This window comes from Euprymna scolopes, chromosome 18, assembly GCF_053919585.1.
Source record: "Euprymna scolopes isolate OS-2025 chromosome 18, ASM5391958v1, whole genome shotgun sequence".
Lineage (NCBI taxonomy): Eukaryota > Metazoa > Mollusca > Cephalopoda > Sepiida > Sepiolidae > Euprymna > Euprymna scolopes.
Window position 1 is genome coordinate 43,204,712 of NC_136499.1, and position 21,501 is coordinate 43,226,212.

Below are 21,501 nucleotides of genomic sequence, written 5' to 3' on the forward strand. Positions count from 1 at the left end.
CCACCTCCTTGAACTTCCAATTCCAACTGCCCCCCCCCTCATTCCTGAAAGCTGACTCTAACCATCTCACTTTTTTCCTTTGACCAAACACGTATCACCTGCAAATGTCTGACATTCATATGCATCACTAAAACGTTTACACTACACATAGCTATCCTTCATTTGTAGCTAATGTGTACATAGCTTCTTTTTTTTTTTATTATCATTTATTTTAATCAAATTAAAAAAAAAATCCAGTGATTTATTTATTTATTTTTCTTCCTTTAGGCAAAAGAATTTCGAGCCTTCTGGGGCGATAAATCTGAAATGAGAAAATTTTCAGATTCCAGCATCTGTGAAGCTGTTTTGTGGACAGAAGGAACAACCATGGCTCACAAAAGGAGCATCTGTTCTCAAATCATTTCTTATATGTTGAACAAGTGAGTATTGAAAAAAAAAAAAACATGAACAACTTTTAAGCAATCATGGAACACAGCTGTTGGGGCTATGGGGTAAAAATATGGGCTAGATTTAGTTTTATAAAGGGATTATAAAAAGGAGGCCGAAGCTATCAAAATCAAACGGCGGGTTAAGATCAAAGGTTCCTTCTCCTGCAAGACAACACTCTGGTCCATAACACGCATGTCGCCAGATCAGAAGCACATATAAAAATCTATAAAATCCTCCCCAACTTTCTGAATTTCACCTCTTCCAGCCATGAAGTTTTTTTTTTTTTTTTTTTTTTTTAAGAAGGAAACCAGATGATGCCATCCTGATCTTCAAAGTCGGGGCTGGAGGAACAACCTGGATCATTATATAAAAACGGTCTCCAGAGCAGCATGAAATGATGTGAGAAGTGTGTAATGCCGGATAGTTTCTATTTAAAGAAAGACTAGTTTTGCTGCTCTACTACTACTATGAGAAGTGGGTCAGGAGCATTATTTATTGAACATCCTTCGTAGCTTTATTTTAATCTTCATAAGAAAACATAAAACTATTTTAAGGAATGTTACTTGTCCTGGGACGGGTGTTCTACTTTTTATTATTGTATGTGTGTAAACATTAGATAAAGCATCTAAATTCTGAGATCTACGTTTCTGAATTTTTGAGATGAGGATTGGTTATTCATATTTGTATTCATCGGACTACTATTCTCATCTTGAGTGTGATTTTCACAACATTTCAGTTGATGAATCCAAATAATTCACTGAGGTTTAGTTCTCTATACATATAGTGTTTTTTATAGGTTGTTGCAACCATGTATTCAAATCATGAAAACCTTTTTCTTTTTTCTTTCTGCAGAGCTTACAACATTTCTTTCAAGAATATATGTATCACAGAGAATCTGTTCAACCCTATGTTGGTTGAAAATTCTAATAAAAAAGAAAATTCTGGAACAGGTGAAGAAGAAATTCTCAAAATAATCTCTGCATATGACAAACTTTGTCAACTTCTTCGAAAATGTGATTTATCAATTGAAATTAAAGATATACAAACTACATCTCCTACCTTACGGTTTGCAGAGGTAAGTCTTTTCTTTAGGGTTTTTTTTTTTTTTTTTTTTTTTTTTTTTTAATATATTAAATTTGTCTTATTTATAGATCAACTTTATCTTTAAATTTAATAAGCATGACAAGTTTTGTCTCCACCATTTCTTCGTTTGTTTGTCTCCACCATTTCTTCGTTTGTTTGTCTCCACCATTTCTTTGTTTGTTTGTCTCCACCATTTCTTTGTTTGTTTGTCTCCGCCATTTCTTCATTTGTTTGTCTCCTTCGCTTCTTCATTTGTCTGCCTCTTTCCCCTCTCTCTCGTTTTCCCTTTCTCATTCTCCCTCGTCCTCTATTCCTCTCACCTTCCTATATCCACACAGCATTGTAGAAAACATCCTTTTCCTTTAAGATGATTTTTTTCTTCTTCTCATAAGAATCTCTTATCTTTAACAAAGGCTCAGCTCTGTATAATTAATTCTTGGTACAAGCAGAATTAAGAATATTTTTATATCCTGTTTTAAGGTGTTCCCACCTCAACCTGCTCGGTATTGTACCAGTTATAAAAAACTGGATAAAAGATTGTTGCCAGATCCTAAAAAGCCTTGTCCAAGCCTCTGTCCATATTTTACAGGTAAGTCATATATAACTTGATATTTCATCATTTTTATTATTCGGTTAGAAATTTGAACAATTAAAGTTGTTTCATATAAACAAATCTTACAATTAGAGGTAAAAATTTTTAATGAAAGAAGAAAAGTTATTTGATTTACAGAGACAACTTTTAATCTTCATATTATTCTGAAAGAAAATACAAAAAACATTTTAATTGAATTCATTAAAAATGATTTCTGGAATTGAAAGTATATAGCATTCTTGTCTAGGATTCAACCTGATGTAACGACGTTGCATGCCCAATTCACCCTACTTGCAAGCTAAGGGTTAGGTGTAATGTTTGACATGAGGTTTAAGAAATTGATTCTTTTGTCCAGAGTCTGGAATGTTTTTATTTCTCAGCAAAGTGAAGTTGACATGGGCGACGAGAAGTGCGCTCTGATATCTAAAAAGATGTTGTCATTGAGCCACGTGTTTTATTTTAAGTATCGGTGATGGGAATTAAACTGAAAGATGGAAGGGCATAGCTGATAATAGTTTCTTTAAGATAATGTGTTGGAGAGAAAGCGAAAGAAAAAGGAAAAAAAGGATAGAAAAGAAACTCGGAAGAAAAGAGAATGAAAAGGGTAACCTCCAAACGACAAGAGGAAATAGTGATCTCAAAGAGATGGTGGTCAGAATTGGGATTCAATAAAAAAACAAAAAAGAACATTGTTTTGGAAATGAAAGGACTGGCTTGCTGGCATCAAAGAGTATACATCGCTATGGGCTTCTGCCCAGTGCCAAAAACCTCCTCAAAAGAGCTAAATTGGAAAGCTCTTGCTCCTGACTAAAAAGCTGTCTGAACGAACCTAAGTTGAAAACATCCTGCATCATGAAGCCATTAAGAACCTGAAGAATTAATTTTCTATTGCACAAAGTGTACCCTGAATATCTTTAGAATGATTCTTATTTATAATAAAATAATCTCAAAGTTATTATTGAATTGTTTGATTTGAAAATCCAGTTAATTATAGTGCTGAAAAGCAATATACCAGCAACACTAGAGCATCTACAAAAAGGAATACATCAAACCAACAAACAGCCAACCGAAGTGCAAAAGGTATTGCCACACAGACTTAGGGTCGTGCACGTTTTATATGCTCTGAGCATTAGAGGAATAGTTCCAGTGACCAGTAAGAGGCTTTTCATCCTTGAAAAGTCCGCCACTAGACAAAGATAAGTGTAGCCACCAGGACTTAGGGTTAGTGCACATTTTCTTGCCTGTGTGTATGACGAGAACCTACCCAGGGTGGTATTACATATTTGGTCTCATGAATCAAGATTGTGACAAATACACCCTGAAGGTTATATTACACTAATTAATATTTTTAAAAATACATAAAAATCAGTATGTCGTATGTATCCATCACAGAACTGATAATGAAGTTAATAAAGTAGGGTTTTTTTTTGGGGGGGGGGGGTATATAGAAAATCAGATTTTTCACGATTTGTAACAATTAATCTTAATTTGTAAGTATTACAAGGCAGATTTTGATCTATTTTTGTCTCTATAGTTTGAATCAAGTTGGCTCCTTTTATTTATTAAATACGGTGATTAAGATACACCATCCTCACTTTGTCATAAAAATTGCTTTTGTTAGTAAAAAAAAGTATTTGATCAATTTTACGTTTTCGAATATCCTTATAATAATAAGATGATCATTGTTGTTGTAATGTGAGAAAGAAACTAATAATTTCGACGTGCAGCGGTTTTTCACTAAACAAAGTGAAACCTTGCATAGAAAAGGCAACATTCAAAAGAAACAAGACAAAAAAAAACATGTCTGCCTAGAGGGCTGGACTGAAGGAGTAAATTAAAGATTTTATCTTATGTGGTTTTATTGTTTGTATTAGGCTATGTAGCACAATACTCCTTCCTTGAGTATTAATTAGTACTTATTTAATTTGGGGCAGTTTTTTTTTTTTTTTTTACACAGTGGTCACCACTTATCAAGGCCCGGAAGCCACTCGGGGATAAGGGTTATTGCAAGTACAATTTTCATAGAAGTGTTAAACTCATATTTGCTGAGTGTTGTTTTTTTTTTGCAATATCCAGAAAAATATTGGTTTATCAAAACATTTGTTGATGAAAGGTATTTCTCATTTCATGGAATTTCCAGTTTCACAGGCTGGTTTCTAATATTTTTTTTTTTTTTTTTTTTTTTTTTTCCCCCTAATGTATAACAAATGTTTATTTTATGTATAACTTATTGATTTTTTTTTTCTTATGTATAACTAATTTTTAATACTTTTTTAAAACAGTATTGTGCTTCATGGGAAGCACTAAAAGAAACATTGAAGAGTTGGACAGCTTGGAACGGTTAAAAGCCATGTGCCATCTTGAATTGCAACAAAGTTTCCGGAAGGATTTCTATCTCCCTATGTCTTGTAATCAGAATTACTTGGATGTTTTATTAGTGAGTATTTATGCATCATTCTTTTGATTATCATACCAGCTATGGCCATCTCAGTAAAACTAAGCAAAAAAAAAAAAAAAAAAAAAATGTGAAATCCTGTTTGAATACCTAAAAACATTTATTTTTCCTTTATCAGTATATCTTCCATTAAGTTCAGATTATTTTTAATACATCTGAAAGCTCTCAATATTGTCTATGGAATATATTCTCAATACCATAAGCACAAAATTAATAACATACAATAATCTAGAACAACTTGTAAAAGAAAAAATAACAAGATGTATTTTTTTTTTCAAAAACATAATTACAGAAATTAAAAATGTTTTTATCAATTTTGTGCTGTAGAATTTCTTGAATAATCCTGTTGACACACCTGCTCTTGTTAGATCACTAGAGTTAAGCTATGTTGAGCCTAGTCAATACGAGATGGGTGACCATTTGGAGTTACTAGGTGCTATATGTAGGAGGATGTTGATCCTCCCTGCAAGACCTAACGTTGTCATCTCCTCTAACTAGAAATACACATGCGACTGAGGACCACTTGTGAAGTTGATATTCCCTAGACACTTCCTCTTTCGGGGGAAGCCAGTGCACTGATTGCATTTTTTAAATTTACCTTCAATTTCTTTTCTTTTTTTTTCTTTTTTTTCAGTATGGCTATGTGTTCCGGATCAAAATGTGTTTCAGCAAAGAAATTGATATTCTCAAACTAACAACTACCTCTGATGCTTCTCAAGTTTTATGGGGTGAGCTACGGCTTTTGCCCAAACTCACAAGTCTCTTACACAGGTAAATATTTATTTTAAACTGGAATTATGTTATTTTATTTATAAAATATAAACTATTCAAGAATATCAGAAATAAATCCGTATTCATTTACTTGACTTTCTTGATCTTTTTGGCTAAGATTAAAGTGTAGTATCTGTTCTGTCTGTTGGAGGAAGAATCTTAATTGGGATAATTTTTGTAATTGCTCGATTTTAGAGCGCTCTTAAAAAAAAAAAAAAAAAAATTAAAAAGGGCATGTTTCAGTTGTTAGAAGCAGCATGCCAATATCAACCCTTTGTCTGGTTGGTTCATCTCTTTGGTGTTTGTCCTCTTGATCTTTCTTCAATGAAGTCTTCCTTATATGCTTTTTTTTTGCAGAGTTTAATAGCAAGGAAACATATCCAAATCACAATATTCTCTTCTCTCTCTCACGTTCCCCAAACGATATGCTGAGAAATGTGTTAATACTAAACTTGGTACTTCTGCATTAGGTTTCTCGGGTGTTCTCATGGGAATCTGGGACATAATTTGCAGGGATACTATGTAGGGAGTTGAGCAGCAAGATGTTGGTTTACATTACACTTGAATTTCTGCATGTCAGGGAAGCAGGAACCCGAAAGGGAATTCCAAAGTCTAGCAGTCCAAGCGAAGAAACTATTAGAGTAGAAGACTTTCTGGCATCTGAGGATCTCTATTGTGTTGGAGTGGGATTTTGCTGTTTGTCAGGAGTATTTACGTGAAGCGGCATAAGGTTTTGTAGTTCATCAGAGCACTTACCATTAAAATACTTGTAAAACAGGCAGAGGGATGCAAAAAACTGGAAGAATGGATCAACCAGCAGCATGCCAAGTATTTTCTGGATGAAGTAAGGCAAGTATGCATGAATAAAGAAGGCTCTTTAGAATGGTTGAAAAAAGAATCCTTTCACTATGATCAAGAGAGGATGGTAATGTCTTCACAAGATCAAGGTTGAATGACTAATGCTTTTAAAAGGATGGGGGGGGTCTCAACAATAACAAGTACAAATTTTGCCACACAGATGAAGCTGGGAGATGGGGGTGGGGGTGCAAATATTTCCACTGAACCATCTGTAAACAGTTTGAATATAAAATGTAGCAGAAAGTCTTTGGAACATGTTTACCAGAAAGAACAGTTGGAAATAAGTCCTACACCATCCATTATGACAATGCAATTCCTACATCTACATACCTAGAAAACGGAGCTATTAAACTTGATATGGTGATATTGGACAAGGAGAAAGAAGTTAGTGTCCCCAATGATGCTGGTTTAAACAGAGCTAAGAGGGAGAAGATAACGAAATACTAATGTCTTATGTATGACATAAAATGAAACTGGAATCTTGGGAAGATCTTCGATCTATTACTGGATTGATGATCTTCCCAAGATTCTAGTTTACAGAAGCAATTTCGAAAACTATCTGGTGAATATACCCAGTGAACCGTGCAAGAGATGCAGACAATTACATTTAATTATTGTGGATACAAAAGTTATGTCTCTTTAGCATGATATCTGACGTTTTTCATACATAAAAATGTATAATAACCTCAGAGTTTCGTGGTAAAGGGATGTAACTATTGTATTCATAATACCGGTGATTCAAAATTTAAAAGTAAAAAAGTGTAGACAAATGAGGAAACTAACATTTAATCACGCTTGGTTAGCCAAACATAAGTTGGTCAGGGAATGTAAATATTATCGACAGACATTGTTTTATATGTAAATGAAAATTACTTTTCCTGTTAATTTTTTTTTAATTTAATATATCATTGTTTATATATATATGTAATTTTGAAAACCTGTGTGAACCCTGATGCAAATATTAAGTATCATAATTCAATTGTGCTCTAAACAAAAACTGTCATATGAAATAACATACTGTTGATTTTATATGCAGGGCCTTTCTGCTTGTGCAACAAATAAAACTTCTCAACCGCACTTGTGATGTTAGGCTTTATAAAGCGTTAACTATCTAAAAAAAAAAAAATAATAATATACTGCCTGTCACATAAGTACATTTGTGTGAAATTTCAAAACAATCGGCCCAGCCATTTAAGAGTCCATATGGAACTCTCTCTCTCTCTCTCTCTCTCTCACACGTACACACACACGCGCAGTTAAATTTTATGCCTAACCTGAAAAGCGATGATCTTGTAACACCATCTGAAAAAAAACAGAAGAAACAAGCGTGATAACTCCAGATCAAAGTTAACTCCAACTAGAGACCAAAAATTGGTGAAAAGTCAAGTTTTTTTGTTGTTTTTTTTTTACTTTTTAAATAACTTGGATGTAAACGATTTTTGGTATAATCGTGTTGAAACATCAGTTCTCATTGGATCACTTAAATTAAGCAACATGGAGCCTGGCCATTACCAGGTAGATGACCATTTAGGAATGCTAGGCACTGTATGTCATCTTTCCCATGACGGGGATAAAAATGCTGCTAGGGACAACTTGTAAATTTCATATTTCCTCCTTCAAAGTAAGCCGGAATAGAGTGCCCATAATTACCAGTTACACATATTTTAAGTGTCTTTTTTTTTTTTTTTTTTTTGTGAAATCTATTTTATGTATCAAAATCTTTTTTTCCAGTCTTGGTCTGGAACATGGCAGTTATAGTGCAGTTGTGCGGTTAGCCAAACGTTGGGTTTCAGCCCATATGTTATCCGGTTATGTACCTGAAGTTGCAGTGGAACTTATTGTGGCTCATCTGTTTCTCTCACCGGAACCTTTCCAAATACCAAAGTAAGTTTGTTTGTTTTTTCTTCCCCCCCCCCCCCCCCGATAATATTTTTAGAATGCAGAATAACAGATGATTTTTATTTTTAATTTGTACTTTTGAATAGAAACATCAACTATTACAGGACTGTTTGAAAACATCTCAAACCCTATGTTTCTGAATTTTTGAGATGATGATTTGTAACGCCTCCCAGTGCAGCTCAGCTCAGGTGCATAGGCTCGTGATTGAAGTGCACCTGTAGCCGATACATGTGGCGCTACGTTACCCGTGGTTTCGTCTAGTGGTCGAATTCGTCTTCGGTCGTCGTCGGTCTCTCTTCCGGTTCTGCTTTCAATCAGCTTCCAACCGTCACCTGGGCTATCGGAGAAATATATTGCATTCGCAACGGCGTTCCAATCAAAGAAAAGAAAGTCAAAAACTTAATTGATTAACACAGAATTGATTATTGACTTTGACTTTACAATATAATAGTTACACACTGCATGGTCATGCAACTTAGGGGCTGGCAGTTTTGGTTCTTTTCTCAAGTTCTCCGTTCTTCATCTACCGTCCGTCCACGGGCAGGGATCAGCGAACACAAGACCCCAATTAGCTAAGTGTCTTGTTTTTATCAAAACAGTAATTCCTCCGTCCACCTTTTTGGGGTTATTCTTTCTTCCTTTCCCCTCTCCTCTCTCTCTTCTTTTATCGTATCAATTTGTATTCCCTTTCCTTTTTCCTCTTTTGAATTTCCTCTCTCTCTCTGTTTCCCTAATTTCTACTCCTTCTCTCGGCTTTTATCTATACCAATTTTTAACCCTCATTGTACTGAGGTGTTACTTATCAATAATTTAGTCACCTCGAGGTCGACCGTGTCACTCCACAGGGTTTTAAAAAACAACCTCTTCGTTGTTAACAGATTTTTTTACCAACCATTATCTCGAAACAAATTCTCGTTTGTCTTTCTCTTAAAGACCCCACCCTGGCCCTGATGTGATAAGCGACAACTATTTATTTCCATGAGTCAACCATTCTCGGCTGGCGAGTCTGTATTGCCCCCTCTGACCCTAACTTCCTATAGGTGTCGGCCAGTAAGACCGCATCACCCCCCCCCCCACGTACCTTTCGATAGGATCTTATTTCTTTAATAATTTGCGTTGTTGTTCTAACCTAAACCAGAAAACGACCCTGTATTGCTTTTTCTGCCCTCGAGAATCTCGTTATCATTTTTATTTATTTATTTATTTCCCATCGAAATATTCACTATTTCTTCTCTCATTGAAACATTCACTCCTTTTCGTGGACAGGAATCTCACAAACATCTGCTCCTCCTCACCCATCCCTCTCCTCCTCCATTCGAAAAGCAAGATCATCCGGTGTCGCCAGGGATCTCGTCATAGATTGATAATTTGTATTTAGATTATTCAGACTACTGTTCTCATCGAGTGTTATTTTCACCATGCTTTGGTTAATGTAACCTCTGACTCAGGTTGTGAACTCTGGCATCTGTATGGAATTTCAAACAGAACTCTTTATTTAATCCACAGAGATAGCATGTTCTTGTCCTGTCAGCCATGACTAGGTAGAAGTCCTAAGTAATTTGCAATTGTATTTTGAGTCTCATCTGCACCGAGGATTGAACCTTCAACCTCCAGAAGAGAGCAACATGAGGACCTGTGACATAATGGATAACGTTTTTTTTTTTTTTTTTTTTTTTTTTTTTTTTTACTTATTAGTTGAAACAGATTTAGAATAAGACAGCAACAAACTAAATGTGTTGCAATAACTTTTTAACTTGCATTAAATTAAACTTTTAGGAATAATTTTTTTTTTTTTTTTTTTTTTAATGCAAAAAAAAAATATTTTAATTTCAGATCCCTTGTAACGGGTTTCAATAGATTTCTGCAATTCTTATCAACATTTGACTGGGAGACTACGCCACTTTTAGTAGATTTAAATAAGGAATTTGCAGGTTAGTACTATTGTTGTTTTATGCTCTTTGTGCCTTTTTTTTTTTTTTTTTTTTTTTAATCTCCTGTGTGCATGTAAGTTGGATTAATCCTTGCTTTTAAAAAGAAAAAAAGATTAAAAAAACACAATTTTTTTTTTTCTATTATGTCATGTACTCTCTATTAAGTCTTTAATTAAGTAAATATTCAAAAATCCAACTTTATTCTTTGATCATCTTTTGTAATTATCTTATGCCAATGTAGAAGGTAAGTTATTGGTACTTCTTTATAATTCAACTAGATTTTTAAAGAAATCTTTATTTACTCATCATTGATTGAAGTGTCATATTCCAAAAATCACATAAATTAAGTAATTTTTTTTAATTAAGAAAATTGTTTTGATTTTTAGTGATTAAAAAAGCTTAATTATTTTGAATACAAACAAAATCTCTGAATCAAATTAAATTGTCGCCCTTGAATTATGATAAAATTAAAAATGTGGCACCTAGTAGCTCTTATTCAGCTTGTCATAAAATTTGATTTTCTAAAATGAAAAATAATACTTGATCGATTTATGTAATTTTGAGGATATGGTATCTGTGACTAACATGTACATCATAAAGATTTTTCTGTAGATTTTTTATAAGTGTAACTCTAAGTAAGCACAGTTATTTCCCTTCACTTGGAAAATTTTAAGCATATTTTAAAATAGATTTAAACAAAATAAATAGAAAAGATGTTTGGCCTTCGGGCCGGGATCGAAGTGTAGTATCTGTTATGCAGATGCTGCACTTAAGATAATTTGTACCAATCAATGGAGGGGAAACCCTCTATAGTGGGACAATTATTATTTTTGATAACCAGAGTGCCCCCTTTTTGCCTACTTTTAGGGGAGCTAGTTTTTACCCCACATTAAAAACGACCTTGTGCCTAATTTGCTTTGGTGGGGAAGCAAATAAATACATTAAACATTAAGCAAAATGGGAATGCAAACATTACCTCCAATCAGTGCTGCATAGAGCATTAACAGTTAAAGGGGGAAAAAATTCTAGTTTACAAAATTTGAAATCCTGGTAAAATCCCAATTGGACATCTAAAAGTAGGTATCCCAAACCAAAAATATCTAAAGGAAAAAAAGAAAAATATTTAATGTGGGCACAAATTTTTGATAATGTAAACCATGATAGTAAGTTTATATTGCTAACATAATTAGCCATCGAATTATGGCCACTCAAAGTTTGTGTGAAATTAAAAAATTTGCCATAGTTTGTGCTATTAATGTCAAAGCCAAACTTTACGGTATGTAACTGTAACTATGAACAGATAAATAAAAAAAAATCCTTATAAATGTAATACCATTTTATGGTAAATTAAAATCAATCATAATGGTAGTAATAGTTATTAGATTAAGTTGGCTTAAACATTGAGCAAAATCCTATTATTTTTTTCTTGAAAAAAGACCTGGAAGTGCAACTTTAAGCATTTATATAAGACTAGCCTGGGTGCCAGGCATTGCCCGGGTGTTAGAGATGTGTGTTGAGCAAAAAAAAAAAAAAAAAATTGGTAGTAGGCAGACAGACTCGAACCCGTACCACAAAAAGAATGTGAAAAAAAAAAATCGTGATGTCTTTGCCGTTGCCTCCATTGCCAAACCAATATGGAAACCTAGTGCAACAGACAGTTTATCTTGAAAGGTTAGATGATCAGGACACGCCATCGAGGACGCAGGGATTGAAGTTCTTGGATCAAAGTAACTCCTCAAAATAAATGAGATATCGCAAGTTGAAATTGAAGGAAATTTAATTTTCAGATTTTTACCCTTTGCTCCAGATTGAACAGTCTGGACCATTTCTGAAATGGTCTTTTTTCTGGCGACTGTGATATGTTACTAGTTTAATCATAATATATGCAATGATTATATATGCAATGATTATAGCATCAAGCTTACCTAAACATTGGGCAAAATCCCATTACCTCACAAAACAAAAATAACTTTTTTTTTTTCCCCCCAAATATGTGTTGAAGTGACCCTATCATGCGTCTTTGAATCAGCATATCGTAGATTATCTCCCTTCTAATCAGAAGACGCCATGGTCTTGTGGTTAAGAATTTGTTTCCAAATAGTAAATTTTATTTTTTATTAAAATTCTACTAGATAATTTTCCATAAGTTTTTGTGTGCAATTACTTTTGCCTGATATGTAAGTACATCAAATAGATTTCCTGTTTTATTTTGAATTGTTATATATCATTTTTACTCAATCAAAACGAGACGTGTTCTAAAAATCAACAATTAGTATTTTTAGTTTTTTAAACAAGCAGGTTAAATTCTTATTGATCAAATGCTTTTATTTAAATTTTTTTATTTTCAGCTACAGATGTCTTGGAAATCAAAAAGAAGTTTAATACATCCCGTGAATGTTTACCTCCAATGTGTATCTGTACCCCAGTTGATATTAAGAGCCTTTCATTTTGGACTAGAGAGAATCCCAATCGAATGATACTCAATCGCCTTCGAACCACTGCCCAACAATGTTTGTTCAGTTTGAATGAATATTTGTCACACCCTAAACCGCAGAATGACTTCAAAGTAAGATAGCAGCTGTATTTTTTTTTTTTTTTTTTTTTTTTTCAAAATCTTCTTATATTTGGGTTTTGTTTGGGGAATCCTACTGGATGTCGAAGATATATACACTATTTTAGAGACTCTAACTGAAAGAGCTCAAGATTCTAACTATCCCTTATATTGTTTTTCTTGCACTTGGTTCACCAGTTTTATTTGCCAGATAATTTTAAGTTCTTTTTCATTAGCTCAGTTGCTATTATGATTACTGAAATGGAGATCTTCCCAAGATTTCAATTTCTTTTCGTGTCATACATAAACCTTGATATTTCATTAGCTTCTCCCTCTCAATTCCCTTTAAGCCAGCATCATTAGTGACACTTCAACTAAGGTTGCTTCTTTATCCCTCGTCTCATATCACTGTTAGATTTAACAATTCAATTTTCTAGATATGTCATTTATGACACTATTTTCAGTTTTTGTCCAGAATTTTGCCATATTAAAAAAAAAAAGAACAAATAAAAAAAATCTGTATGATTTATGTATCTGTGATGAAATGAAAAGATCATATTCCAAAAATTACGTAAATTAAAGTTTTAATTTTATAAAGAAAATCATTTTTAAGCGATTAGTGGGAATTCGTCAACATTACAATACAAATCTAGTAAGCATAAATTGTTGAATATATCCCTTTTATTGCTTAACATTTTAAAATGGCAGGCGAGACAGTCACTCTTCGGATACGCCTAAAACTATATTTTATTTTACATAAAACGACTTGATCAATTTACATGAGTTTTGGAATATATTTTGATTTCATCATGGCTGGAAATATAAAGTAGCCCTTTATGTCAGACTCTATCAAAATTCTTTTTTTTTTTTTTTTTCTTTTTTTAAATATAGGAAATTTTGGACAAAAAAAAAACAATTTTCTAACCATAGATTGGTTCCAGCAATTATCAGGATCTTATGAAATTTACAAAATCTTTCAAGGTTCCTTCTATTTGAGAAAATTCAGAGCACCAGATTATTTTGAATTCTTCAAATCTAATCTGTATAATATTCTGTCTTTCCTTCCTTAGTCCATATGTTACGATATGGAAAAGGACAAATACAATATTTGAAGGGCAAACTGCTTCAAAAAAGGACAAATTTACTAAATTTGGCTTTAAAAAGGCCAATCTGGCAACCCTGAACATGAATGAGTGACCTCCCCTTGATGTAGCTTCGTTTATCATTTTTTATATATATATATATATATATACTTGTTTATTGTTATATAAACATGCTCACATCCCGCTGCTACAAACAGCCACTTGTTTCAATCAAACAACAGATATCATCAGGCAGCGACTTGACTTTTTCTGTTTGTATTTGTAATAATATGCTTCATTACTGAATTGTATAATTGTTCCTAAATGTGTTGACACGCAGATTTTTTCTTTTTCTTTTTCTTTTTCTATATACTGTCAAATTCTTACTTTCTCTCTTTCTCTATTTAACTAGATCTCATTATTCTTTCCTTTTCCTTCTAGTTCTTATTCTCTTTATTATAACCCTTTGTTTCTTTTTTCTTTTCTTCTCCATATCATATATATATATATATATATATGTGATGTGGAGGGGGGGGGAGAGGAGAGGTGAGGTATGTATATGTGTATGTATGTATATATATATATATGGAAGTAAAGTATGTATATATGTATGTATGTATATATATATATATATATATATATATATATATATATATATATATATATGTATATATGTATGTATATGTGTGTGTATGTGTATATGTATATATATATGTATATATTTTCTCTCTTCTTTTTCTCTCTATTTTGTTTTCTCTATATTTTCTTTCTCTATTTCTGTCTCTATTCCTTTTTTTCTTCTCAATCACTCTCTCCCCATTGTAATCTTTTAACTTTATTTAAATTGCCTCTCCCTTTTTACTTTTTTATTTAATTAAAGTCCTGTGTTTTAAGTTTTTTAACTCCAACTTCTAAAGAGTTCCTACCTAAAATAAAAATCCATTATTCATTGAACTTTTGAATAGTCAAGTCGCTGCCTGATGATATCTGTTGTTTGATTGAAACAAGTGGCTGTTTGTAGCAGCGGGATGTGAGCATGTTTATATAACAATAAACAAGTATTATCAGCTCTTTTTATTGAGCACTATCTAACAACCTCGTTGAATTCATTAGTCCATTACTTTTGAATATAAAAAAACCCCGAGTATATATATATATATATATATATATATATATGAATTTATTAAGATGAGTATTATTTATTTATTGCAGACTATTATTCTCGTCTTTCTTAGTTGTTGTTTCACGTTTCGGCCAACTATTCCTTTGGTCTTCGTCAGGTGGTAACTGCTTCAGGATAGGAACTCTGAATCTCCTAACTGCATTCTCAGCAATCACTGCCATCCATAGTTGTCGTCTCACCACGTTTTGGCCAAGTAAGCGGCGGTTACCACCAGAGGAATAGTTGGCCGAAACGTGAAACAACTAAGAAAGATGAGAATAACAGTCCGTAATAAATTAAGTTTTTTGTTCATGTTAATAAATACCATTATAATTATAATATATTATTGTTGTAATGTATCATTAAAAGCGTATGCTGTATTTTCGTGGACATTGGCAATATTACATACCTAATGTGCTTCAACAAGTCATATCTTTTTTTTGTTTGTGGGTCAATTTTTAAAAGAATTACATTAATAGAAAGAGAATAGAATAAGCATTCCAATGATAATTTATTTTTCTTTTATGCTCAAAGTTAAAAATGAAAAGCAGTAAAAAATGACAGCAAAAAAGGAAATTGTTTGTTCAATGTTTACTTTTCATACATTAAGTTTGGATACACATACCCAGGGTCAAATTTGATTGGATATGGCTGAAATTTTACAGGCTATATAAGCATAAGAAGTCCATCTCTACTGGACTTTGATTTATATTTTTACGACCACAGGAAGCAAAGTTACAACCGAGCAAAGTTTCAGTAAAATAACAATAGAAATTACAAAAATTACCATCAACTGGTGAATATACAGCTGTTTATCAGGATTCCTGGTATCCTGGTACTGTGAAAGCTACACCCAGGATTCATATAGATTACGGTTGCATCTCAGAAAATAGGGGTGTATTTTGGGCCAGATAGAGGATTTACAAAATTGAAAATTGAACTGGTCCCAAAATGCATAAGTTCTGGTCAACTATGGGAATTTCCATCTTTTACAGAAATTCAAAATCTATATGAAAAATTTTCTGAGATTAATTCATATCTACTCAATTTTTTTCTTTTCTTTGAGGGGAGTAGTAAATACCGGCCATGAATATTCCTTAGGCATACAATGGCTACACCCACAATAAAGCTCTCCTTTGGTGGGGAGGCGGGTAAATATCTACTCCCAGTTAAGCTATATTTAAATACCAGTATCATACTTAGTTTTGTTCATGAATAGACACCCACTGTATGATACCATGCGCCGGTTTAAAAAAAATTGAAATCTTAATCTATAATTCATGGCTTATGGTAAAAAGATATATCAGATTTGACTGCATAATCAGAAAGAGCACATAATTTTACATAAGAGTACAAAGTTTCATGTGAATAGCTTGAAAAATAAATAAATGGTGGCGAAATTACCGAATTTCTTGGAATGTTGAGGTCCGTAATTTAGTCCACTTTTTCTAAAGAAAAATGTCCACTGAAAAGCATGAATTTTGACACTAAAAATTCTCATAACTTTTGAACTACTGATGGTATTAGCATAATTCAAACGGTTTTAAGCATCTTTTACATAGCTCTTTTCATGCAAGTTGATAAAATAATAATTTTCTAAAAAGAAAAATATCAACTTGTAATGCTATGTAATGTCATTATAATAATGAAATTATGTTCATTGTTATAATGGTGTGAGAAAGGAACCTGTAAGTTCAACCTGTGGCACTTTTTCACCAAAGAAAGTTAGCAAAACATTATGTAAAAATAAACATTCGGAAGAAACAAGGGAAAAATAAAAACATTGTCTGCCAAAAAGTGGCGTACTGAAGGAGTAAATTAAATATTGTCTCTTACAATGTGATTTTATTATTTGTATTGAACTATGTAGCACACTATTACTTTCTGGGTATTTATTCTTCACTTATCTCATTTGAGTCAGTTCTATATTAAAAATACAATGGACACTGTTTTCATAGAAATGTGAATTAACTCATATTTGCTATGTGTTATTGGTGTTTCTGCTCCAAATAATTTTTTGCACTATCCAGAAAAAAATCAACTTTATCAAGACATGTTGATTAAATGTACTTCTCATTCTGTGGAATTTCCACAGGTTCTGCTAATTATTATAAATTTAATCTGACTCGTAATTTTTAGTTGATTTCTAAATGTTTGAAATTAATTTTTACAAATTCATTTTTATTCTTTTATTAGGTGATTTTTCGAACATCCCTGGAACCTTTTGATATGGTACTTTATCTAAATACCAACCAACTTGGACGTCCTGGACAAGCAGTTGATAGTAAATACAATTCCAACAAAGATAAACTGGAACTTTTGACAAATAATCTACCAGTTGTTGATTACGAGCCCAACCAACATTTCCTAAAAGAGTTAAAGGTAAATTCAAGTCCCTTTTTGTTTTTTGGTTTGATGAATTTTGTTTTGACATATCAGCCATTTTCATATTTTAATGCCAAATTCAGTAATCGTTTTTATTCAGTTTCTCAATATCTTTTCAAATAATTGTTTATGAGATAAATGTATGTTTATACCTGAATGCTATTTAATCCAATGATAGTATCCTGGCAGGTACTGCCACCATTGATCTAGGTTGACTTGGAAGTAGGGTTCTTGCTGTCTGCCTGGCTTTAATCCCTGTTGCATCACCACATTCTTGTGCTTATTTTACAAGTACTTGTACGGAATGTGTTCCGATTAACTTGTTGCACTTACACATCCTCAACAAAAAAAACCCTGACCCAGTCATCTAGTGGCCAAATTGCATTCCTTCATTGTAGAGGTTCCTAGATGCCAAAAGATTTTCTATTTTACTATCCTATTTTCTGGGACTGTTCACCTTTGGAATGACCTTCCTCCTTCTTGTTCTCTACGACTGCACCAACAGACGAATTTAGATTTAATTTAAACAAACATTTTGCTGGCCAATTACCTACTTTGGTTACCCTCTCTCTAAATCTGGCCCCTACCACGATAGCCCCATACATTCCAATGGCTGTATGCCTATTTGTGGGAAAGAAAAGTTTTTAAAAAAAAAATTTTTTTTTTTAAATAGCAACTGAGGGAAGATTCCATCCTCATCAAACTGGAGACTAACCACTGTAGTTCAATGTCATATTCTGGACACTGAAGCTTCTATTGTACTATCTATTGCTGATACAAAACTATACTATTCCTTTTATTAATTGTACTATCTTTCAATGCTTAATGGGAGGGGTAATGTCTGTTACGTGGTTATGATGCCATCTTCCCAGACATTACCTCCTGAAGCAAAATTATGTGACCAGATAAAAATTTAAGACTCAAACTCAAGAGAAAAAATAATTGTTTTAACAAATCCTTGTTGCATTTGAACATTTTCCATTTTCTTTTTCAGAGTACATTCAGTCATGTTGCATTATTTTTCCATGATCCCTATGGCAGTAACGTGATCGGCATTGTTTGGAAACCTAACTTTTTCAATTACAAATCGTTCAAGGTAGGTAACTGAGAAAATTAATTTCTACAAATACGTCTTTAAATTATCAGTACATCCTCAAAATTTTGCCCATGCATCTGCAACATTTTTTTTTTTCTTTTTTCAATCAGTTCATTGTACATAATTAGTTTTTCTTTTTTTACGGATGCTTGACCAAAAGTTGAGATACTTGATAAGAAATGAAGTCAAAAGGAGCCTATTGACACATCCCTGAAGACAACAGTACACCCCACCCCCCACCCTCGTAGCCCTAGCTGTACCAACCCGGTATTGCCCACGCATGTTCTGTAACAACACTTTTGTCATTGGCTTTAGTATCTTACTTTTTAAAAAAATCATATTTGGTATAACGTCTGTTTTACATGCTGGTATGTGTTGGGCAGCTTTAAGAAATTGACTTCTAAACTAACATATCTTTGGTGACCAGGTCTTTATTTACCCCCCCCCCCCTCTCTCTCTCTCTCTCTCTATCCCCCCCCCCCCGCACCCCACCCACCTCCCGTCTATTTTCACTTCTTTCCATGCTTTCCTTAGCCTTCTCTCCGTGAACTGGACTTTCTACCTCAACTGCTCTCTATTTACTGACCAAAGAACTCTCCTCCATTCTTTCAATGTGGCCATACCTTCAAAGTCTCCTGATCTGCACATATCTCCCTATAAGGTTAAATCTGGACAGTATAGAAAGATATGTGCAGAAGAGTAGACTTTGATGATATAGCTATGTTCAAAAAATGTATAAGAGTTCTTGGGTTAGCAGATGTAAACCCGTTAAGATAGCAGGTCCAGTTCATAGAGGAAGGATAATAAAACAAGGGGAGGAAGTTATAGAAACAGATTTAAAAGAAATAGGGATGAAATCCTGGCCAGGTTATTAATTTACTTATTGCGGACTATTATTCTCAACTTTCTTAGATGTTGTTTCACAACGTTTCGGCCAACTATTTCTTTGGCCTTCGTCAAGTGGTAACCGCAACTGGATAGGTTACCACCTGACGAAGGCCAGAGGAATAGTTGGCCGAAACGTTGTGAAACAACATTCTAAGAAAGATGAGAATAATAGTCCGCAATAAGTAAATAAAATAATACTCATTTTGATGACGAATTCGAATTAAATTAAACTAGCTAGGTTAGTTTAGAAGAAAATCCATCCACTACATGCCACATGTAAAACGAATCTTAAACTGAATATGACGAGAAATGATCAAAGTGCTTAATTATGTTTTATTTCATTGGAGATATTGAAGTCTGGTATGGTTTACCACAGAGGAAGAGAAAACTATCTACCCATATGAGATGAAGTAAAATTTATATACAGAAGAATGATGGAGAGCAAGACGTCTCAAAGAAGCAGCGCATATCCTGGGCAGACTTGGTATAAGTTTAATACGATGTGGGAACCATTAAGTATAGACAAGTCACCATTATAAAATTTTCTTTTATTCATTTATTTTTTTTTTATATAGTAATCCATAACATGTAATATTAGAAATCATGACACATAAAAACATCAATTGAGGGGAGGAGGGGGGGGTGATATACTTATTGCTCCAAAGGTTCTAAATTACGGTAAGGAAGAAAGCGACCAGAATAACACAGCATGAGGAGATAGAAGTAAAGAATTTATGAAAGTTATGGGATAACAATGATATTCCATAGGCCATTGTAGATGCTTTTGTAGCGAGGAGTTTTTTTTTTTTTTTTTTTTTTTTTTTCAGGGTGAGGGTGCTGGCCTCACGCAGAACCTTCCCAGAAGGTATATACAGCGCCTAGTCTTCTCAAATGGTCACCCATCTGGTACTGGCCAGGTTCATTGTTGCTTAAATTTGGTGATCTGGCGAGAACCGGTGTGTCAACGTGATTGTGCCATACAACAATGATATTACTTGTCATTTAAGTAAAATGTAAACATGGATGTAACGCTGTTTAGTAGAATTCCACTTTTTTTTTTTCTTTTTTTTTTTTTTTTGTAAATCAGAAAAGACAAAATTCTGTTTCTTTGAATTCAGAATTTTTTTCAAGCAACGTCTTGCTTCCAAATTGCTAGAGTTTTTATGATTTTTTTTTTTTTTTTTTAATTTAAATTTCAGGTGTCTGACTGCAACATGCAGATGGTGATAAACAGTGACAAATCCAACAAGTCAGTTGAGACTGCTCCAAACATTGAAGCAATTATCGAAGACATTAAGATCATGGGGAAAGGCATTCTTCATGATATCACACTGAAGACACAATCATTCCTCAACTGATCTGAAGAGTTTGAATATCTGCCATCAACTTCATGCAACATCAAATTAAAAAAAAAAATGAATGTTCTTGTACTTATAAAATCCATTTCCAAATTAACATTTTCCTAAAAAGGAAAAAGGAAACAATGCAGTATTTTTTTTACATTAAAGTTTAACATTTTTAAATTGTTTGATTCTTCTTTTACTGAAATTCTTTTAAGGTGATTTTTTTTTTTTTTTTTTTTTTTTTTTTTTTTTTCAGTAGACATATTGATTTCTTTTGGGAGTCATTTAAGAGAGAATAAAATTTATCATTATTGATGTTTTGAAGACAAACTGCTATTTTATCTAATTGGTGGAAAAGTTTGAGCTTAACTTAGATCAGATGAATTGAAATTCAATGAAATTCAAGGAAGCAATAACAATAATTATTTAAGAGTTTATATATACACACACACACTTATTTATGGTTGATGTAAAACAAGTCTCAGAAAAAAGCAGTTTTAATTTATTTCTATTTACAGGTATTTACTAGGAAAAATTTAAAGTGTGATAGAAATTGGTATGAAGGAAAAATATATAGCAAAAATAACATAATGGCATTTGGAATTATAATTTAATTCAGTTATTCAAAAAATAATATTTGCCTGTTTGGTTACATTAAAAAAACTATTTAAAGGATAGAAGTAACCACAAGGGGGAGGGGGATTATGTCATCCATCGTTGTCGATGAAAGTCACAAACATCACTGATTTTGTGGATAAAATCAGTGAACTATCTGTTCTGATGCTAAACTAACCTATCCTTTCCTAGTTCAATGAAAGAGATCTTTCTAGACTGGGGTAATTTTTATGTTTGTTATCCAGAGTGACCCATTTTGGGGAGGCAAGTAAATAGGAGCATCACTGGTTTGTTAACTATCTGATGATGCTGTGACTTGTGCTTGACTTAGTTAAGTGTGGGGACTTGCATGTGCCACACT

The 21,501-nt window shown here is 33.1% G+C and overlaps 1 protein-coding gene across 3 annotated transcripts in view; it reads left to right on the forward strand.

Moving 5' to 3' along the window:
• LOC145297592 (nucleolar protein 6-like) overlaps nt 1–20,705 on the forward strand; it is a 94,688-nt gene extending 73,983 nt beyond the window's left edge. For all 3 annotated transcript variants that reach the window (XM_080143643.1, XM_080143642.1, XM_080143644.1), the window contains exons 13-23: nt 268–419; nt 1,282–1,504; nt 1,993–2,101; nt 4,387–4,541; nt 5,194–5,330; nt 7,920–8,072; nt 9,921–10,018; nt 12,367–12,584; nt 17,010–17,195; nt 18,193–18,294; nt 20,382–20,705. In XM_080143643.1, coding sequence (XP_079999769.1) covers nt 268–419; nt 1,282–1,504; nt 1,993–2,101; nt 4,387–4,541; nt 5,194–5,330; nt 7,920–8,072; nt 9,921–10,018; nt 12,367–12,584; nt 17,010–17,195; nt 18,193–18,294; nt 20,382–20,540 — 1,692 coding nt within the window. In that variant the 3' untranslated portion in view covers nt 20,541–20,705. The remainder of the gene's footprint in view (nt 1–267; nt 420–1,281; nt 1,505–1,992; nt 2,102–4,386; nt 4,542–5,193; nt 5,331–7,919; nt 8,073–9,920; nt 10,019–12,366; nt 12,585–17,009; nt 17,196–18,192; nt 18,295–20,381) is intronic.
• Nucleotides 20,706–21,501: the final 796 nt, after the last annotated feature.